Source organism: Asterias rubens, chromosome 5 (genome assembly GCF_902459465.1).
Source record: "Asterias rubens chromosome 5, eAstRub1.3, whole genome shotgun sequence".
NCBI lineage: Eukaryota > Metazoa > Echinodermata > Asteroidea > Forcipulatida > Asteriidae > Asterias > Asterias rubens.
The window spans coordinates 20,579,721-20,597,747 of NC_047066.1; the positions used below are offsets into that span (position 1 = coordinate 20,579,721).

The following is an 18,027-nucleotide window of genomic DNA, read 5'->3' on the forward strand; positions in this document are numbered from 1 at the left end:
CTCTGCCGTGGAGAATTGGTTTGCGATGACTGTTACACTCCGCTCAATAAACCACGCAGATATGTTAAACCCGAATGATTGATTCTTCTTTAGGCTCAGGTTAGCCAGTTTCCTGTACTGAGCTTGCCAATTCAGTACAGACAGCTGCTCATAAGAGTCTATAAGACACACTATCATCACCTTACACCCCCCCCCCACGCCCGAAAAAGGAAAAGAAAACTTAACTAAGAACAGCTTGCTTGGAAAATGTGGGTGCTCACCAAAATAAATTTGTTTACGGCCAAATCACAAGAAGGAGTCCATCTCGACAGGCTGTGAGATAAAATCCCTGTACGAAAACAAGTTTTTCCAGCTCTTTTTCGAAAGAATTAAAGGGGCATTAGTTGTTCAGTTAATGGCAGACGGAAACTGCAGCGAAAAATGTGAAATTAAAGATAAACTGAGTAAATTCATTGAAGTGCGTATAAAGTGCGTAAACATACTTTATAATTAAGTATGGTTTTTTTAAAGTGACGTCTTCCAACTTAGCTTATGGTAATTTAATCAAAACTTGGTTCAATTTTGTTAAGAAAAATATTTGTTTGTTTTTTTGTACACACAATGCTTTATGGACCGTCAAGAGGGAGAAGAGAATACACAAGTCATTGAAATTTAGTTTTTTTCATAGATCGAAAATTGTATTATATATAAACCTTTTCCTCTTTCTGTCTGAGTTAACAATGTGAAAAGTTCTCTTAAACAACAATTGTCCTTTGTGAGTTACACGCCCGTTGTGTAAACACAAAGCCACAGTAGCTAAGTCCCAAAGTAAATAATAAAGCAAGAATTAAATTACACAGCAAATTGTAGATGGTGGTCGATTTTATAAAATGGTCTTTTTGTTTCAATACATGCACGGGTTAGTCAGCGTGACGTCATTAGTTTGGACTGCGGCAAGCAATTCATTCTTGCACGTACGTGTAGTGTACTAAAGAGGGGACTGTGGAATTTTAATCAAGAAAATGCCCAAAGAAGGAACACAAAAACAATTTCAGAATGGTTCGACTTCATAATTACAACGAAAGCTGATTGATATACTTCCAAGGCATAATTCCCAGGTGCAAAAACCGAGAGAATTACAACCTCACTCCCAAAACAAAATTAGCCATAGTCCAGACATGCATGCAGCCGGTTTGTCAATAACCAAGCCGTGCTTTCTTTATCGAGGAATAATGAAAGCTGATATTTCTGGAGGGCCAAAGCCGAAGAAGAGAAAAGAAGATTGCGATGAGGAATGGTCCTGGAGTATAGTGCACGAGATGAGAATGGTACTTCACCGGGAATAGTAACTAGATCCTGCCTGGGATGGACCCGAAATTGACGGAGTGGAGCTCCCCCGTGGCGGAGGTCAATAAGAAAGGGAACACTATATAGTTGGAGAAGGGAACCAAAGTTCTTGAAGGAAGTGCCTACCGATATTTGTAATAATTCCCTTGGAGATGCGGGGTCAATACACAGAAGAATGCCGGAACGACGTACATCACAAGGACTGGACGTTTAGCGGCTAATAAGTATTTATATAGATGCTGCAAGTCTGCTCTTAGAAACTTTCATCATCGCTTCTACTCTTGACACATTTTGATACGCTTACATGGGTTTTTACATTCAATCCAATTAGGAGACCAGTTGCAGCCTCAGTTTGGTCTATGCCGTTATTTGATACAGGAAACAAAATGACAGCCCGCTGCTCATCCCAGGATACAATTTAGGGGATAAACGTTCCCAAATAATTGAAATATAAATTCCAATCCGTTCGCTGCAAAGTAGTGTTTTAGGCTCAATGAGATGTTTGAAAACGTTATGATAGTGAAAGGGTTTTTAGCAAAAGCAAAAAGCATAATTTTGAACAGTTGTTGAGGTTTCAGATATGATTCACATTGTTCAGCTTATGCCTATTACCTGATTGAAAAAGGCGATCTGCTTGGCCGAATCCATAAATATGGGTACCAAATGACGATTAACAACGAGTGAAAACAGAATAACGATGCTCTGTGTGTGCTTTTCTTCTACCTCTATTTTTCTTTCTATTTAGACTATTTCCCAAAGCTTAACTCAGTCCTTCTTTTAGATTCCAGCTGTTTCAATTACTTTTCTTGATAAGTTGCTGTTCTGATCATGCCTTTACTACTATAATCAACTTCTCCAGACCATGACATGTTTCCCCTTCAATATTGTGACACAAAATGCACAGAAGGGGTTCAAGATTCATTCCAGAACACATAGGATGGAAAACACATGAATGTTTAAGATGCACTAGAAATTAATATCGGTTTTCAATCGCTCGCTTCCTCCCAGGAGGGTTGAGGTACAGCAGGCATGGCATTTTACAAGTATCCCTAACGGCATAGTGAGTCTGGGAGAAAATAAATACACGTAGACGGTTTTTGTTATGGGATTTTCTTCTTCTTCTAGTTTCCCCTTCCCGCTCTTTTTCTTCTTTACTGAAGAGAAAACACCCACCAAAGACGACTGAGAGTTGCACAATTTCCAAAATTTTTAAGTTTTCTGAGTGATTCATCAAGCAACTTATGCACCAGAGTCCCAGGGTCAAAACATGTGCGTCTTTCCTTAATTACAACGCGCCATATTGATACCACAAGAATAGACTCTAAAATTGAAGTGTGGTGTCTCAAAAAGACTTAACGAAATTACAGAAAATGTTTTATCCTTTTCTATTTGTGCACAGAGTCAGATGCGTCTGTTGGAGAAGAAAGACTTCAAGAATTTCTCTTTGACGGGTACAGTAAATTGGCGTTACCTGTCAAGGGCGCCTTGGACAAGCTTTACATCAATTTCAGCCTAGCAATTTCGCAGATAGTGGACGTGGTAAGTCGGCTTCATTTCATAGATAATACTTAGTATGCTTCTATGGAAAACTAAAGAAGCCTTTTTTGATTCCATATTAGTTATTTTCCTCATATCATTCCAGAAGGAGAACGCCATCTAAACGTATACACCATGTTCTTATATATAGAAATGTATTATAAGGCCTAATATTTAAACAAATAATATTGTTATCTCTTCGTAAAAGAAACATGTCTTCTCAATCAAAGAATAGGACTACAACTATAGCATTCTGTAGTCAAAGACATATCTCTATAAAAAAGTAAATTGTGTTACTTCAAGTAATTGGTGTCTGTTATTTCAGGGTTGGATGCTAACATTGCACGTTGTAATCAATTAAATTTCCTATCACTGAGGCATAACATTATTGGCGTGTCGTTGACGACTGGTTGGTGCATTTGACTCAATTTCTGGTGTCTGAGTCATTGGGGTGTGGGTTCGAATCGCGGTCATTACACTTGTGTCCTTGGGTTAGACACTTAAAATTGCTTTTCTTCACGCATGGGTAACTGTGAGGGGCAGAGATGGTTCTTGTGAATGGTTTAGCAGCACAGGCTGAGTTTTGCTTACGAGTGAAATAAATAGCCCAGTGACCGGGTAATATTGTTTGAAGCGTTATGAGCGTCACACTTATAATAAACTAACAGTATTAGCTGTTGCAAACTGCTTACCAACCTTAATGACCTATTATATGAACACAAAAAAGTGTTTGTGGCCTGACGTTTCTGGCTAAGCAGAGTCTTTCTTTAGCCTATGAGAAAGACTCTGCTATTTTTTTGCAAATATTATCATATTTCGCACCGGAGGATGCCTCGGTAGTGCGAATCTCTTATTAGAAGCAATTTTTCATCCACAGTGCCCATTCATCAAACCTCCCGTCATTACTAATATCATTTACTCATCACTCAACTCATGACCCACTTCAATATGTCATCGGGGATCTCCTAAACTTAGCTCAGCGAGATCAAGTTCTTGAGTTGCCGGTATGTTGGAATGAGTGGAACATTCGACCGGTATTATGTCACTGAGGAATACCAAGTTTTCTAAAACACTTTAACAAATGAATAAATTGTGCATCTGAACACCTGTGCAATTAAATACGTGTATAAGCATCGGTTGGATTCTTCTTTGCTGAATATAAAGCAAGTTTTACGACAGAGTTATGGATTGCACCAACCGCTTGTAACAAAATTGCAACCTTTTGCGCCGTTCGAATTCACCACACATAAAGTAAATTGGCAGAGTTCATTATTTTGTACATGAAAACAACAGCACACTGTTTAAATGATATCTTACATTAAAGGAATTACAAATTTGAATAGGAAAGGCTAATGTACACTGATCTCAACAAAATTACAGTGTTTTTAAATGCTCTCAAATTTCTTGAATGTGCTCACTCAAAGGAACATTGTTCCCTTACCAGTCACTGGTATGTTTAAAGAGAGTTGCAATCATACACAATGTTGCAAGCCAAACATTCGATGGTATACATTACGATTTATTTAAATGTTCAAAGTGCCGACTCCCCTTCGTGAGGCCCCTTTCATCCATTAAGTTCCAGAATCTCATATAAAACAATATAGTTGCAACACACGGCCTCAAATTGGAAAGTTGATTGCCCGGATAACCTATAGATTATCAATGAACCATGGGTATGAACGCTTGAAATCGATCTGAACGATTCTTCCGGTGAAGAGAGTTACCCAGACATGTCCATCATAGAGTCTGAACCTATACATGCTTAATAAGACTATCACTGCGGGTTTCCCGTCACAACAGTATAACTCAATCTACACGTTGCTCACATTTTAAATCTTCAACAACAACATTAAAGGTTTTTAGTGGTATGTGATAATTTTAACTGTTTAGACAAAGTAGAGATGAAAAGAGTTACCAGACTATACAAACAGAACCTGCTACTAATAATAAGACACATATCATTTTATCAATGTGTGAAAGCTTCACCACTTGTACACACTGTGGAGAAGATGACACTATGGGGCCCAAAATCGCCGTGTTAATCACACTAGCATGAAGCTATGTTCACAGAATTACTACATTAAATAAACAAAACATACAGACTCAAGGGGTACCATTCAACTTTTTAAAGTGGTGACCAAGTCGACTTATTTAGTAAGTCCAGGAGTGAAATTATAACTCAAACAGCCAGTTAATAGTAACGTTTTACCGAGGAAACAAATGGGAGGGTTTACTTTGGGAAGCTGGGAGTGTGGTCACAAATCATAAGACTAAATGTGTGAGATATGGAGCAAGAACCGGTCTTTGCTCTACGGTTGATCACGCCCAAAGGATCGCCTGTTGGACTGCATGGTTCTTTGAGTGACTATAATACCCACCTTCCTGTACGTAGAGAATCAATGTTTTGAAACTCAGACTCGGGACATGCCTTTAATGTACCGATACCTCTTAAAATATCAATGACAGTGTACCCATGGATTCGTTAGCTTGAACCATGCACACGATCTATGCTTTCAGCGACCGGTTTATTACTTCCCTTGAGACATAGTCAATGTGCTGCGAATCCCTAGGAGAAAAGAAACTCGCAATGCTATTGACAGAGAACATCAGAAAATTCTTTGAAGCACTTTCCTATGATTCGCCGCAAGCATTTTAAGAATCGGGCTCCTCCCTGTGCGCTATAGTTTCTTCTCAAGTATATTTAAACCCATCGCTGAATTCGGTACAACATCACGCACTCTCTTTCAAGACAACCGCCTTGACTAGAGGCTACTCAGCCACTGGCTGACACCGATGTGCCATCAACCCGTACGTTCACGGAGCGATATCTGGGCGTGACGGTCTGAGGATCACACACTGTGGTGAATAACACTGTCATTAGCGAACCGGAGTTGACAGTTTCCAGGCGTTTGGTTTACATAATACACGTGCTCCGCATTGCCGACTCTATATTAATTGGGATGGGTGCTAATAAACAAGGAAGCGGTAGTGTTGATACAACTTGAATGTTGAACCCTGAAGGACGAAGGAGCTTGTATTAAAATCAATAGATGAGACTGTAGGATTTTCAAACCAATTCAATTCACTGGATGTAATTTATCCCTGGCAATTTATAATGATGCACAAATTGATAACAACCCAAGTATAGGCATTACACAGTCACATTGTGTACATACAATGTTGTAGCAACCTGGCCAAAGAAGAGGAACAAGTAAATCAAATTGATGTTGTACTTCCCATATGGGGCAACAACAGACTTTATATAAAGACACCAGACAGCATATTCTCTCAGGATGAACCTTCAATAAAAACTTTCTTTCTGTAAGATCTTTCTGTGAGATATTTCTTAAAACGATATTAGTTGAGACATCACATGTTTAAACAAGTTCCACAATCACTTCCCAACAGTGGTATAAATGCATTACATAATTATTTTGTTTATAACACACAGGATGAAAGAAACCAAGTGCTGACTTCGAAGGTGTGGGTTAAACAGGTAAACAATTTGTGAATTTTAAATAGTATACGTACAAGAGTGTTAAAATAATACAACTACTTGGCTGTCTAAATACATTATCAGTCGAGTAGTTTGAAGAGACGCGTCCTGACACGTGCTGAGCAACAACCAGCTGGTTGTGTCATCTTTGGTTTAACGAGAGGTCGAACACAGTTTGCAAGCAAGTTTAATTACAAACTACATTTCCACAAACCTAATGATTTTGGTCGTTTCTCGACAGCTAAACTGAAGTCTAATTACGAAATGCCCAGGGCAGATATCCCTGAAGAAACAATCAAACAGATCCTTTTATTTAACGTGGACTGTATTCATCTAGTGTGAGGGATGTAGCTCTCTTCAAAATGCAATTTTCAGTCCTTGTTGTCTTTTGTCTACATTTTCCTGCAAAATGATCCAATGTCATCCTTCCATTCTTCTGTATTCTGCCTCTTTGTTAGTTTCGGGCAGTGTGTCCAGCCCATATCCATTTAGCTTGCTGTAATCTACTTGTGCTGTCCCAAACACCAGTTTTCTTGCGTGTTTCCTCACAGACCCTGTCTTTGATGAAGCATTGTCTCTCAAATTGCTCTTTGAGCTGCACAAAGTTTGTGTTTTGTTGTTACCAAAGCAAACACCAACTTGCGGTAGGGAATGACCAGTAACTTGACTGTCTTCGTAGCTTGTTGCAATCTATTTGTTGTCTAAAACTCCAGTTTTCTTGCGTGTTTCTGCACACCGACCCTGTCTTTGATGACGCACTTTGTCTCTCGATTACTCTTCGTGCTGCACAAAGTTTGTGTTATGTTGTTGCCAAAGCAAACACTAACTTGCGGAAGGGGATGACCAGTACCGGTAACTACACTGTTTCCACCGAGCGAAGCTTGTGATATTACAGCCTTTAGGCATTGCTTGAAACAGTGGTTGCAATATTTAAAGGTCAATGAGTGATGTGTTTCTTCACGCAGGTGTGGAATGACTACAACCTCAAGTGGAATCCTGATGAGTTTGACGGCATCGAGAGGATAAAGGTACCAAGTGACGCCATATGGATTCCGGATATCCTCATTTACAACAAGTAAGTGTGATTAAGATTCTCGTTGAAAACATCTACAGGGCGCTCGATATTCTGTGGGTGCTTTTTACACCAACCTGAAAAGTCACAGGCTCATAATGGGACATCATAAGAAGATTAAAATTTGTAACTTGGTATACAGATATGGTGAAATTATAAGTTTGCGACAGTAACATTGCTGCGAAAAATATTGTTCGTTCCTTGTTCTGAAGTTGGAATGCATCCATGTGGAAAGAAAAGTTCTGCCAAACTTCGCACGATAGAGTACACTTTACTTTGTTATTGAGACAAGGATCATCATTGGTCCCAATGCAACTTTTACAAAATAGTGTTCAAAACTCTTCTGCCTCTTTAAAATGGAAATTCATGTGAGATTGTTCTTTTGTTTTTTTACTGCAGTGCCAACGGGTCATTTGACATGCAAACTGGAGCCTGGGCGAGCGTAGACAGCAACGGCAACGTCAACTGGTCTCCGCCCGCAGTCTACAAGAGCTCGTGTAAGATCGACGCACAGTACTTTCCTTTCGACGAGCAGAACTGTACCATGAAGTTCGGGTCGTGGACCTACGACTTTGGAAAGATTGACTTGATACCTTCCAGCCCGAGTGCAGAGAAGAAAGATTATTGGGAGAACGGTGAATGGGCGATCATCCAGTCTCCGTGCGAACGGCACGTCATCAGCTACCTGTGCTGTGCCGAAGTGTACGTCGATGTCACATGTACTTTTCTCCTACGCCGGATGCCGTTGTATTATTTCGCCTATTTGTTGCTGCCCTGCGGCCTAATCTCCTTCAACACCGTCTTGGTGTTCTACTTACCACCGGATATCAGTGAGAAAATGTCACTTTGTACCTCCGTCTTGCTGTCCATGGCGTGGTTCCTCTTGCTTGTCACGCAGCGCATCCCGCCCACAGGCAACAACTTCCCTCTAATCGTCAAGTACCTTCTGTTCACGATGGTTGTGGTGTCTTCCTCGATCATTCTCACAGTGTTTGTGCTGAACATTCGCTACCGATCGCCCCACACCCACAAGATGCCAAAGTGGGTCAGAACCATATTCATTAATATCCTCCCAAAATACATTGCCTTAAAAAGACCAGAGCGATACGACCAGAGGTGTCGTAACGTTGGAGTTGCGTTGACAAGGGAGGCAGTGACTACAAAATATGTAGACGCAAAAAAACTTGTTATGGAGAGCAAGGGCAATAGTTATACAGTACGGTTGCGCAATGAGGTGGATCGTGAAAATGGACTGGAGACAGATTCAGATGGTGACGTCATCACATCAGGTAACCATGGTAGGACAACAAAAATACCATATAATCACAAATATGTTCGTATGATCAATGAAACGATTTAAAGGGAATCTAAATTTAACGAGAGCTTATGTATGTTTTGTTTGTAGGAATTTACCAACAACACTTTATATTATAAGCCAAGTTAGAATGCTGTGCAGTGAGTAGAATCGGGGGGGGGGGGTGGGGGTGGGGGGGGGAACAGGAGCATGATTTGTATATGTGTTCACAGACAGTGATTAGTAACGCAATGACACTCGCCAAGTAGCCATTAGCTTGTCACATTAACCCATTGTGAATATTGCTTGGAACCAACAAACATGCATGATAGTTTACTTTTACCCTTGTTGGGATTCAGTTTGACAACAGAGATATAATCCAAAATAAAGACTTCGACTCACAGGCCATGATCAAATAACCTTCAGCATCATTGTTAACGATGGCAGCAGCCAAGAGCCATAGGTGTAGCCAAAGTAGCTTAGTTCGCACATTATTGTCTTAATATGCTTGTTTGTAGTCCTTTTCGAAAGTTCTTAAAGTAATTTTCGGGGTTACATTTTCGGGGTTATGTAGGCTAAAAATGCTTCTTCACATAGCACTGTATTAGCTCAGGTGTATTTTATTGCACACAGAGCGGAATGGTGATGCATGCGGGGCCGGGGACGGGAGTAGACACCCATCCTTCTCCCTTACACCCACCTACTGGGCCGCTGCTGCCTCCTCTGCCACTGGCAAGGCAGACGCTCCATCTAGCTCCAACGGACTTCGCAGAACAAGTCCAGGTATCTAGAACACGTTTTGGTATTAGAAACTGGCCATTAGGGCTTTACCCAAATTTTGTGTATAATGACCTTTCCGTGGTTGTAGGCTACAATTGCATGTACTTATATATTGGTCTAAACACTAATCTCTTCTATGCTGATTGGGAAGCGGGTATAGCGGATCCGGACTAAGCTTGTGTATTTAAGGTGTATTTCACAGAATGAAACCATAGACTTCACAAAAGTTATCTTTGGCCAACTTGGGTCCCACAAAGGAAATCTTATAAACAGAGAGTAATAAGACAACAATAGCAGGACCCCCACAACCCTGATCCGTAAAAGTTGTGTGCACAAGCCCAGTGCATGCAGACGTCACACACAAGCAGCCGCCATTTGCAATTTGCAAAACATAACACAACAAATTTCATCAACAACTTTTTATTTATTCCTCAAACAAAAAAATGACGTCAGGTGATTTCAATGAACAAAGGCAACTCGCTCTCCAGTCAGTATAATAGAATGGATTTCCCACCGGATATTTAGAAGAGTGACACTTTAAAGACAGTGGACACTACTGGTAAATGTCATACACCAGTCTTCTCACTTGGTGTATCTCAACATATACATAAAATAACAAACCTGTGAAAATTTTAGCTCAATCGGTCGTCGAAGTTGCGAGATAATAATGAAAGAAAAAACACCATTGTCACACGAAGTTGTGTGCTTTTAGATGGTTGATTTCGAGACCTCAAATTCTAAACTTGAGGTCTCGAAATCAAATTCGTGGAAAATTACGTCTTTCTCTAAAACTATGTCACTTCAGAGGGAGCCGTTTCTCACAATGTTTTATACCATCAACCTCTCCCCATTACTCGTTACCAAGTAAGGTTTTATGCTAATAACTATTTTGAGTAATTACCAATATTGTCCACTGCCTTTAATCCATACGAGACCAACCGGGTTTATGAGCAATAAACCCCACTTTGTTACACCTGCATGCTTGTTTAAAGTTGATTAATGTGTTTTGTCAAATTACTGTTCAATAACAATTAAACATTGTAAGGGAGAAAGGGGGAAGTACAATATTTTGTTGATACCCATATGTTGAAACGCATGAACCGAGAACTGTCCACAACTGAGCGGACAGGTAAACTAGTCTAATTACAAATCAGTCAGCTCTGATTATGATCAATCATCGAAATGCAATATCATCTGCAAAATGATATCAATTGAGCCATGCGTAAAGGTAATTACTTCAACAAGAAAATAATATCTCGCTGGGTCAATGACGGTGAAGAAGAACATAGACCATTTCACTCATATCAACTCCGGTGTGCGTCCGTGTTTATGCGATTGTCATCATATACAAAATATTACAACACTCATACAAACTAAGACCAAAGATCACTGTAATAATGTGAAGAATTGTTCACAGTTCATTCTCCCCGAATGGGTAACTTTTTCTATTGTAATCTTAGACAAGTACACTTGTGCAGTTACTTTATAATGTCATCAGCTTTTATGCAGTCTTCGCCCGGTACGAGTATCGTGGTTAATCCATCACTGTTTGCCGACTGATACACATAGGCTTCTCTGCATTTATGCTGCAGATGTAGAATGGCTGTAATTTAAATCCTAATAAGACAGGGTTTGTTTTATTGTGGAACCGGCAAATAATCCAAAAACAGAGTCGTCCGGCACCCTTGGGCATTTGCTTTATCTCTCACTCGTCGTCGACAATTTTGAAGCGGTGTTCCTCCACTTATACAATCTATTTCAAAATGATCCACGCAGCCACAGCCGGGACCGGAACCCAGGCTTCAAACCGTGCTGGTAAGCGCGACGTTCATTGTAACCACACTAGCTGCCATTCCGTTAACAACAACCCTACATGGAAGATGGCTTAAAGACCCCTAAGTGAACGTAATCACTGTTACTAGCAAGCCTTGGGAATCCTGCAAACTAGTGCCTATAAGTGAATTGGAACCAGAAACACCGGGGTTAACCCTTACACTTTCATGACACGTGTTCTGGTGTTCTTTTACGTGCACGAGATCCTATCGTACAATCAAAAAGTACACGAGACCACGGCTTAATGTCCCATCCGAAGGACGAAGCAGTTGTTTATGGACACAAGTGCCAAGACCAGGACTCGAACCCACACTCTGCTTATCAGAAACACAAGAGCTTGAGTCCATTGCTCTTAACCTCTCGGCCACAACACATCACAATGTTTTGATGTTGTACTGGAGTTGAAACTTGCCTCCTCCATGTTATTGAGAGGTTTCACACCGTCGGCAATCCATGTCAAGAGTACCCTGGAGGCATACTGGAGATCATGGATTGGGTACCACTTATTAGGTGCCAGACTATCCAGCTTACGCACAGTTGTTCGGAGGGTCGTCTATACTTTTAATGGTACCCGATCAAGTATGTTATATGTCACTGTATCCCCTGGCAAGATGTACATAAAGGTGTATGCTGCAGAAGGGGGAAACTCGGTCCAATTTGTTGAAAAATTAAATACGGAAAACAAACACCACAGATAGCAGTACAACTGGGATTATCTAAGTCAGAGCACTTGGTAATATAAAACAGATGACTAACAAATCTATACGCCATTACCCCCATTACCCCCCATGGTCCAATGGGTCTTTAACACATTGTTTCAAGGAGTTTCATACAAATTTAAAGTCAGCAGTGACATATGTAAAATGTCGATCACTGGAATGAAATGCGTCTCACCTTGCTGGGTTAATAGTTACAACGGGGACCATCAGGTTTGCAATTCCAGGTCAATCTGGCCCTCAATGTAAGTTCCGGTAATCATACCGTTCCATCTGCCCGATAGTATGGGATTGTTCTGTTTACCAAAGGGTTGTGCACCAAGAATTGGGTCCCAACAGACACCAGCTTTAACTTCGTCCCTCGGCCATACCCCCCAAACGTGCTTGTTTACAAGTCCAAAGCATGACATAATCAGCATTAAAATCCTGGCCCGTAGACAAAAGCATATTTATTGCGCATTATCTTTGGAGTAGTCCTGACCCATTTACTAGTGGTATCCCCAAGGGCACGGCAGAGGGACCGCATATCTGTCAGTTTAGGAAAGCAATTACAAAATGAAGAGTCCGTACTCTCTGGATAAAAATCTTTGTCAGACGTAATGATGTGAGGGGTAAATCTGCTCAATCAAGCCGGTGGCGAAATTTCACACGAAAATAGCTTGATGCCTTTGAACCTCAGACCGTACATGTGATGTTTGAAAGACGAGCAATAATTGCCGCCGTTTAAAATCTCCATCCCTCGGCAAGAAAGGCAGGATTAATTAGTGTGGGCACATCTTCCTATAAGGCTTGGTTTGCGTGCGACTGCAGACGGTGATTTTAGAAACATGATAGGCACACGCAGATTATTGTCAAGATAAAAAGCTGGTGGTGTTGCCAGCTTTTGCCGATGCTGAGATTTGAATGAACCTGGAGAGATCCATTTACGTCACCAAGTACTGATGCCGAATCGCGATCAGTAAAACGTAATTTAAACCAATGACAAAATGCATGGAGTTGAACTCACAGCTTGGAAGATGTCGAGAGATATTGTCAACTGATTTACAAGAGCAAGTTTATATTTTTTTCTTTTTACTACAACAAAAAACCTTTTTATGACGATTTGACTGCATGGAAAATCAAGGCACTTTTATCTTACAAAGAGCTCACTGCATGATCAAAATTTACACAGAAAAACCCACACGTCTGAGTATTAAAGAAGGTTACCTTTGAAGAAAAAAGGTGGGAGCGGGCACACTAACTTGTTTAACTTTTAGTAAAATATGCAGTGCGCCTATAGCCAATGTGATCTACAATGCGGGGGGGAGGGGGGAGGGGGGGGGGGGTTGCGCGGTGAAATCATGATGTGGGAACGAGGTTGGGTACCGCCTTTTCAGAGAGAATTGGGAACAGGGGAGAATACAGAGTAGCGGTTCGAACAATGGAATTGGCGAAACACTTCCATATAGCGGCAAAGGCACCGCGTGTAATCGTGACAGGGTCGTTGTTCGTGGGTGTTTGTTTGTTAGTGGGTGTTGGCTTGGTGTTGTTCACTGGTTGCAATTGTTCACTGTAATAGCTATAGCAAAATAACACTTATCAATAATAATGAGGTAGGCCGTCATGTAACAATATAAAACCCTCCTTGCTCATTTTAATTTCAGCGGGTCAAGAAGAGCGCCAGTCATCTAGTCGGTTCCTACCCTCTACCAATCACGATCCTGACCCCTGCGAGGCCATGAATGTACACAGGGCAGTGGAAGAAATCATGTACATGACGTCGAGATATAGAAACGAGGATGACTTGGTTAGGGTAAGCAACTAACCTCAATCGCCTCATCCATTTATATATTTATTTTATTTTATATATTTAACACCCAACAACACAATTGGCCCCTTAGATAGGAAATGGGAAGAAAATTTTTAAGTTTTAGAGAAAAAAACCAATAAAGGAAAACCCATTGGTTTTACCCTTTTTTTTTTTATTTCCTCTCACATCTAAAACTTAAACACGAAGTAAAGGTAGAGACTGAAACACCCAATCAACATGCAAGGCTCAAGTCTGAGGTGGGATTTGAACCAGTGTCCACAAAGCTGACAGACAGGGAAAGGAACAACTGAGCCAACCTGATTTTACTGTAGATCATTACATTACCATATTGAATCACTACATATCTGTTAAACCACATTGGGGCTAGAAGGGTGTGGGAGTCAAACCCTTTCCTGGGGAGCCCCCCCCCCCCCCACCCCTTACAAAAAAAGATCGGGAAAAAACATCTGACTGCGTCACGGCTTTTTGGTATGATCATGAACGTTAGCGGATTCATTACTGTTACTACACTCAAGGATCACTCCAAAAAAGGGTATCTACTGATCGGACTATTGCTCATGAAAAGTGATTTATTCTTTTCTTCTGTACAGGCACGAGAGGATTGGAAGTACGTTGCCATGGTAGTAGACCGCATCTTCCTCATCATCTTTCTCTGCGGTGTCTTCGCTGGCACCATCACAATCATGTTAGAGGCTCCTTTGGCCAAGGAGTTCTTTGCACAAGCATTCATATGAGAATTGGACTAACTTAAAAACTTTGATGCCAGCGTTGAAGCCATGCAAAAGGTCAAGATCTACCGTAGGAGTTCGCTATGGCGGCATCGGCTTGATTGATGGTTTAGAGGAAGGATAACTTTAACTTCTCTGTGGTGTCTTGGCTGGTACAATCACAATCATGTTGGAGGCTCATCTAGCTAAGGAGTTCTTTGCTCAAGTCTTCGTATGAGAATAAGAAACTGTTTGAACGTGGAATAAATTGAAAACTTTGATGCCAGCGTTCAAGCAGGTTAAGATCTACTGTATGATCATTCGCCGTTTGGTGGCAGTGGCCTAATTGGTGGTTTAGAGGAAAGACAGTTTTAGAAACGGGTACTTTTGAAAACACCACGGGACCGCTTGGGCATTTTGCAGCCGTATACCACCGCGACCATCCTTTGCTTTAGCAAGCGACCAACGGTGCAGATGCCTCTCTGCAGACTGATCACTATTGTGGGGTAGCCTCAGACACCACTGAACAACTCCGTCACTGTCATCGAAACCATTCGATCTCATCATATTCACAGTCCATATTAGACATGAATAGTGCCTACAATATGACGTATCGAATAGATTGTCTGTCAACATGGCTGTCAATGTGCTTTCTTTCACTGGAAGATTGTTTTATAAATATCTTAACTGAAGCTGATGATCATTGACAACATCTATCGTCAGCCATTTTGTAGATCTATCGAGCCCCGAAATGACGTAATGTGAGCCCAAAAATAAAGGTGTTTTTTTTTACGTGATCGCCCACAGTTCTTGTACGAGTATATAACCCTTGAACAACAACAATAAACCTAATCATGTGGAACTTAATCATGTGGAACTCAACCAACTACTAATACCATGTACTTAAGTAATCTGATTTACATGTATTTATGGACTTTTGCAGTAAAATAACTTATATCCAAGCGTAACGTGCGATCTGCCATCAACGGCCTCTTTCTGAGCGAAAGTGCTGCACTACAGCGAACAATTTGTACGCGTGGTTTGTGACAAACAAAACTGTCGGGAAAATGTGATTGTGTATATTAGACAACTAATTATAACATTAACAAAAAGTTTTTATCGAATTATTATGTTAGCTATGTAAATTGTCAATATAGAACAGGATTTTATTTTTGCCAAATAGACTACACGACATGGTATTGTTAGGTCCATCCACCCAGGAGTTTTGAAAATACTGTTCAGTTAGTTTTGTATTTGTTTAACTAGCATTATCAGTATTCCAACATGACATCGATTATCACTTCTACTCCGCCAACGGAAGATTCGCCATAATCATCCAAAGCTTTAAAGTTTTACTTTATGATACTTTCAAGTTATGTTTTATTTATTTGTTTCAAACACTTATAGACCTGACGTTATCTATTCTTGGTCATGTATGGTTATAAACGAGGAAAACCAAAAGTTTAAACTACAAGTTTCCTAATTTTCTGACCCCTATTTCAATAATACACAGTACACTCTGAAAATAGTTGGGCCGGAACTACTTTCATCATAGAAACAAATATCCTCAAAAAATCAGTAGTTATGTTGATAAACCAAACCGAAATTGGCACATCGAGGGTGAGACCCCCCCCCCCCCAAACAACTCAGATATTGGCAAATAACTCTAAAATGACATCGTCACAAGTCAGGTTGATTGAAGTGGTTGTTGATGAGAATAGATTAACGCTCTCTTTAAAAAAAAAACAATGTATCGTACATTAACCAATTAAGGGGAAATCAATACGATTAACTGTCAACATTATGCGTAATTAATATTTTCTTCTCCTAGGCTACCCATCACAAATATAATAATGAATGAAAATAAGAGCTAAATGTTAATAATCACAAGCAATAATTTCCATGGTTGTGGTAAAGGTGTTCGTTTTGTTTATTTGAGTGTGGATGTTTTACTGAGTTACTAGTCCGTGGTCCCAAAACATGTGCTCATTTTCGCTAGGCCTCGAAAAAAGGGGGAAAATAAAAGGACTCCAATTCTCCACACAGGGACATTTTGTGTACAAAGTCTATGGGGAACTGTTATTGTGCAGGGACAAGGATGCATTTGCATCCTGATGATGAGAATGTGAGAATGCCAGTGTGTCCAAAATACATTGCCGTTTTTGTTCACAGATTTACGTCTTCGTTTTTGCTTTACAAGTTGTGGAATGTTTTAGTACATAACATTATTAATGTCACAGAAGTAATTAATGGGCATCATCACTATCGTTGAGTTGGGGGGAAAACGTGTGAAAACCCCCAACAAATCCAATAGATCTAGTTACAGTGATCTGCCTACCAGCGACTTAGCACGAAGATTGTCTATTCTAACAAAAACAGTTTAAGCCTGTTATACCATGCTCTTTCGGAGACGTAGGTGGCAGTAGACAGACCAGGTATAATAGAGGGCACCACAAACATGAACATAATTATTTTATGCAATACACTGTGCAACAAGAACGGGAGGGAATTGTTTTCTCTGAAGAACCTTTAACAATTTTAGGAACAAAAGTATTTACGTTATGTCCAATTGTACAGTAACAGAAAAGTGAATCAATAATTGCCTATTTTCATTTCTTATGCTATCTCTTGTTTAACTTCTATGTAAAGTTGTTTATTGTTTACTCTGGTTGCCGTGGTTTAATTCCGTACATAATGGTGCATTTCCATCCACTATGCATGTTTATCGGTCAAGATTTGTTGTTTCCGTAAAAAATATATACGTATAAAAAACAACACTTAACATTTCAGTTTATAAGAGATAACTTTTCTTTTCCAGAAAAGTCGTTTGACTGTAAAATCATTCATTTGAAAGTCACCCTGGGAAATAAATAATTAATTCAAAGTCAATAATAAAAAATAATAAAAAATTCATTAGTCAACAAGTTTCGTGACTCCGATGTATAACGACTCCTTGTAATATTAAAAACTAATTAAATTGATCAGTTAAGGTAAAATCGACTTTCGCCAGACCTATCACTATTAGCTTAATGTTGCTTTTAACTTGCAACAAAGATCCACCAATATGCAATCATTGCCATCAAGAGGTTGTGGGTTCGAATCCCACCAAGCTAACCGCTGATTTCAAAATAACTAAAGTATACAAGTATTGTCATGTAATACTGAATCACAAATTGATTTGTGCAATTTTAAAAAAAATCATAGACATCAATTACCAATGTCTATATGAGAGGGAGATGGCTGTTGTTGCAAGCTTGTACTTTATATCCCCTTGTGGGAGTTTGCCGAGTTCCCTTCATGGGAAGATCATTGAGGGAAACTTGCAGGGGTATAATTTTGCAACACTTTGGCCTACGGAAGAAGAATGACTCAATCAACCATAAAAAAATGATAAGTTCGCGCCTCTTATTTTTTTCATTTGGTGATAAACAGGAAGGAAAAACAAATCAAAGATCTA

The 18,027-nt window shown here is 40.0% G+C and overlaps 1 protein-coding gene across 1 annotated transcript; it reads left to right on the forward strand.

Annotated features, from left to right (window-relative positions):
* Positions 1-1,211: 1,211 nt before the first annotated feature.
* On the forward strand, positions 1,212-17,483 carry LOC117290483 (neuronal acetylcholine receptor subunit alpha-2-like). The gene is made up of 8 exons (XM_033771901.1): positions 1,212-1,284; positions 2,726-2,865; positions 6,314-6,358; positions 7,324-7,433; positions 7,830-8,728; positions 9,358-9,507; positions 13,697-13,845; positions 14,454-17,483. Exons 1-8 carry the CDS (start codon positions 1,212-1,214, stop codon positions 14,595-14,597), a joined length of 1,710 nt encoding a protein of 569 aa, XP_033627792.1. The 3' UTR covers positions 14,598-17,483.
* The last annotated feature ends 544 nt before the right edge of the window (positions 17,484-18,027 follow it).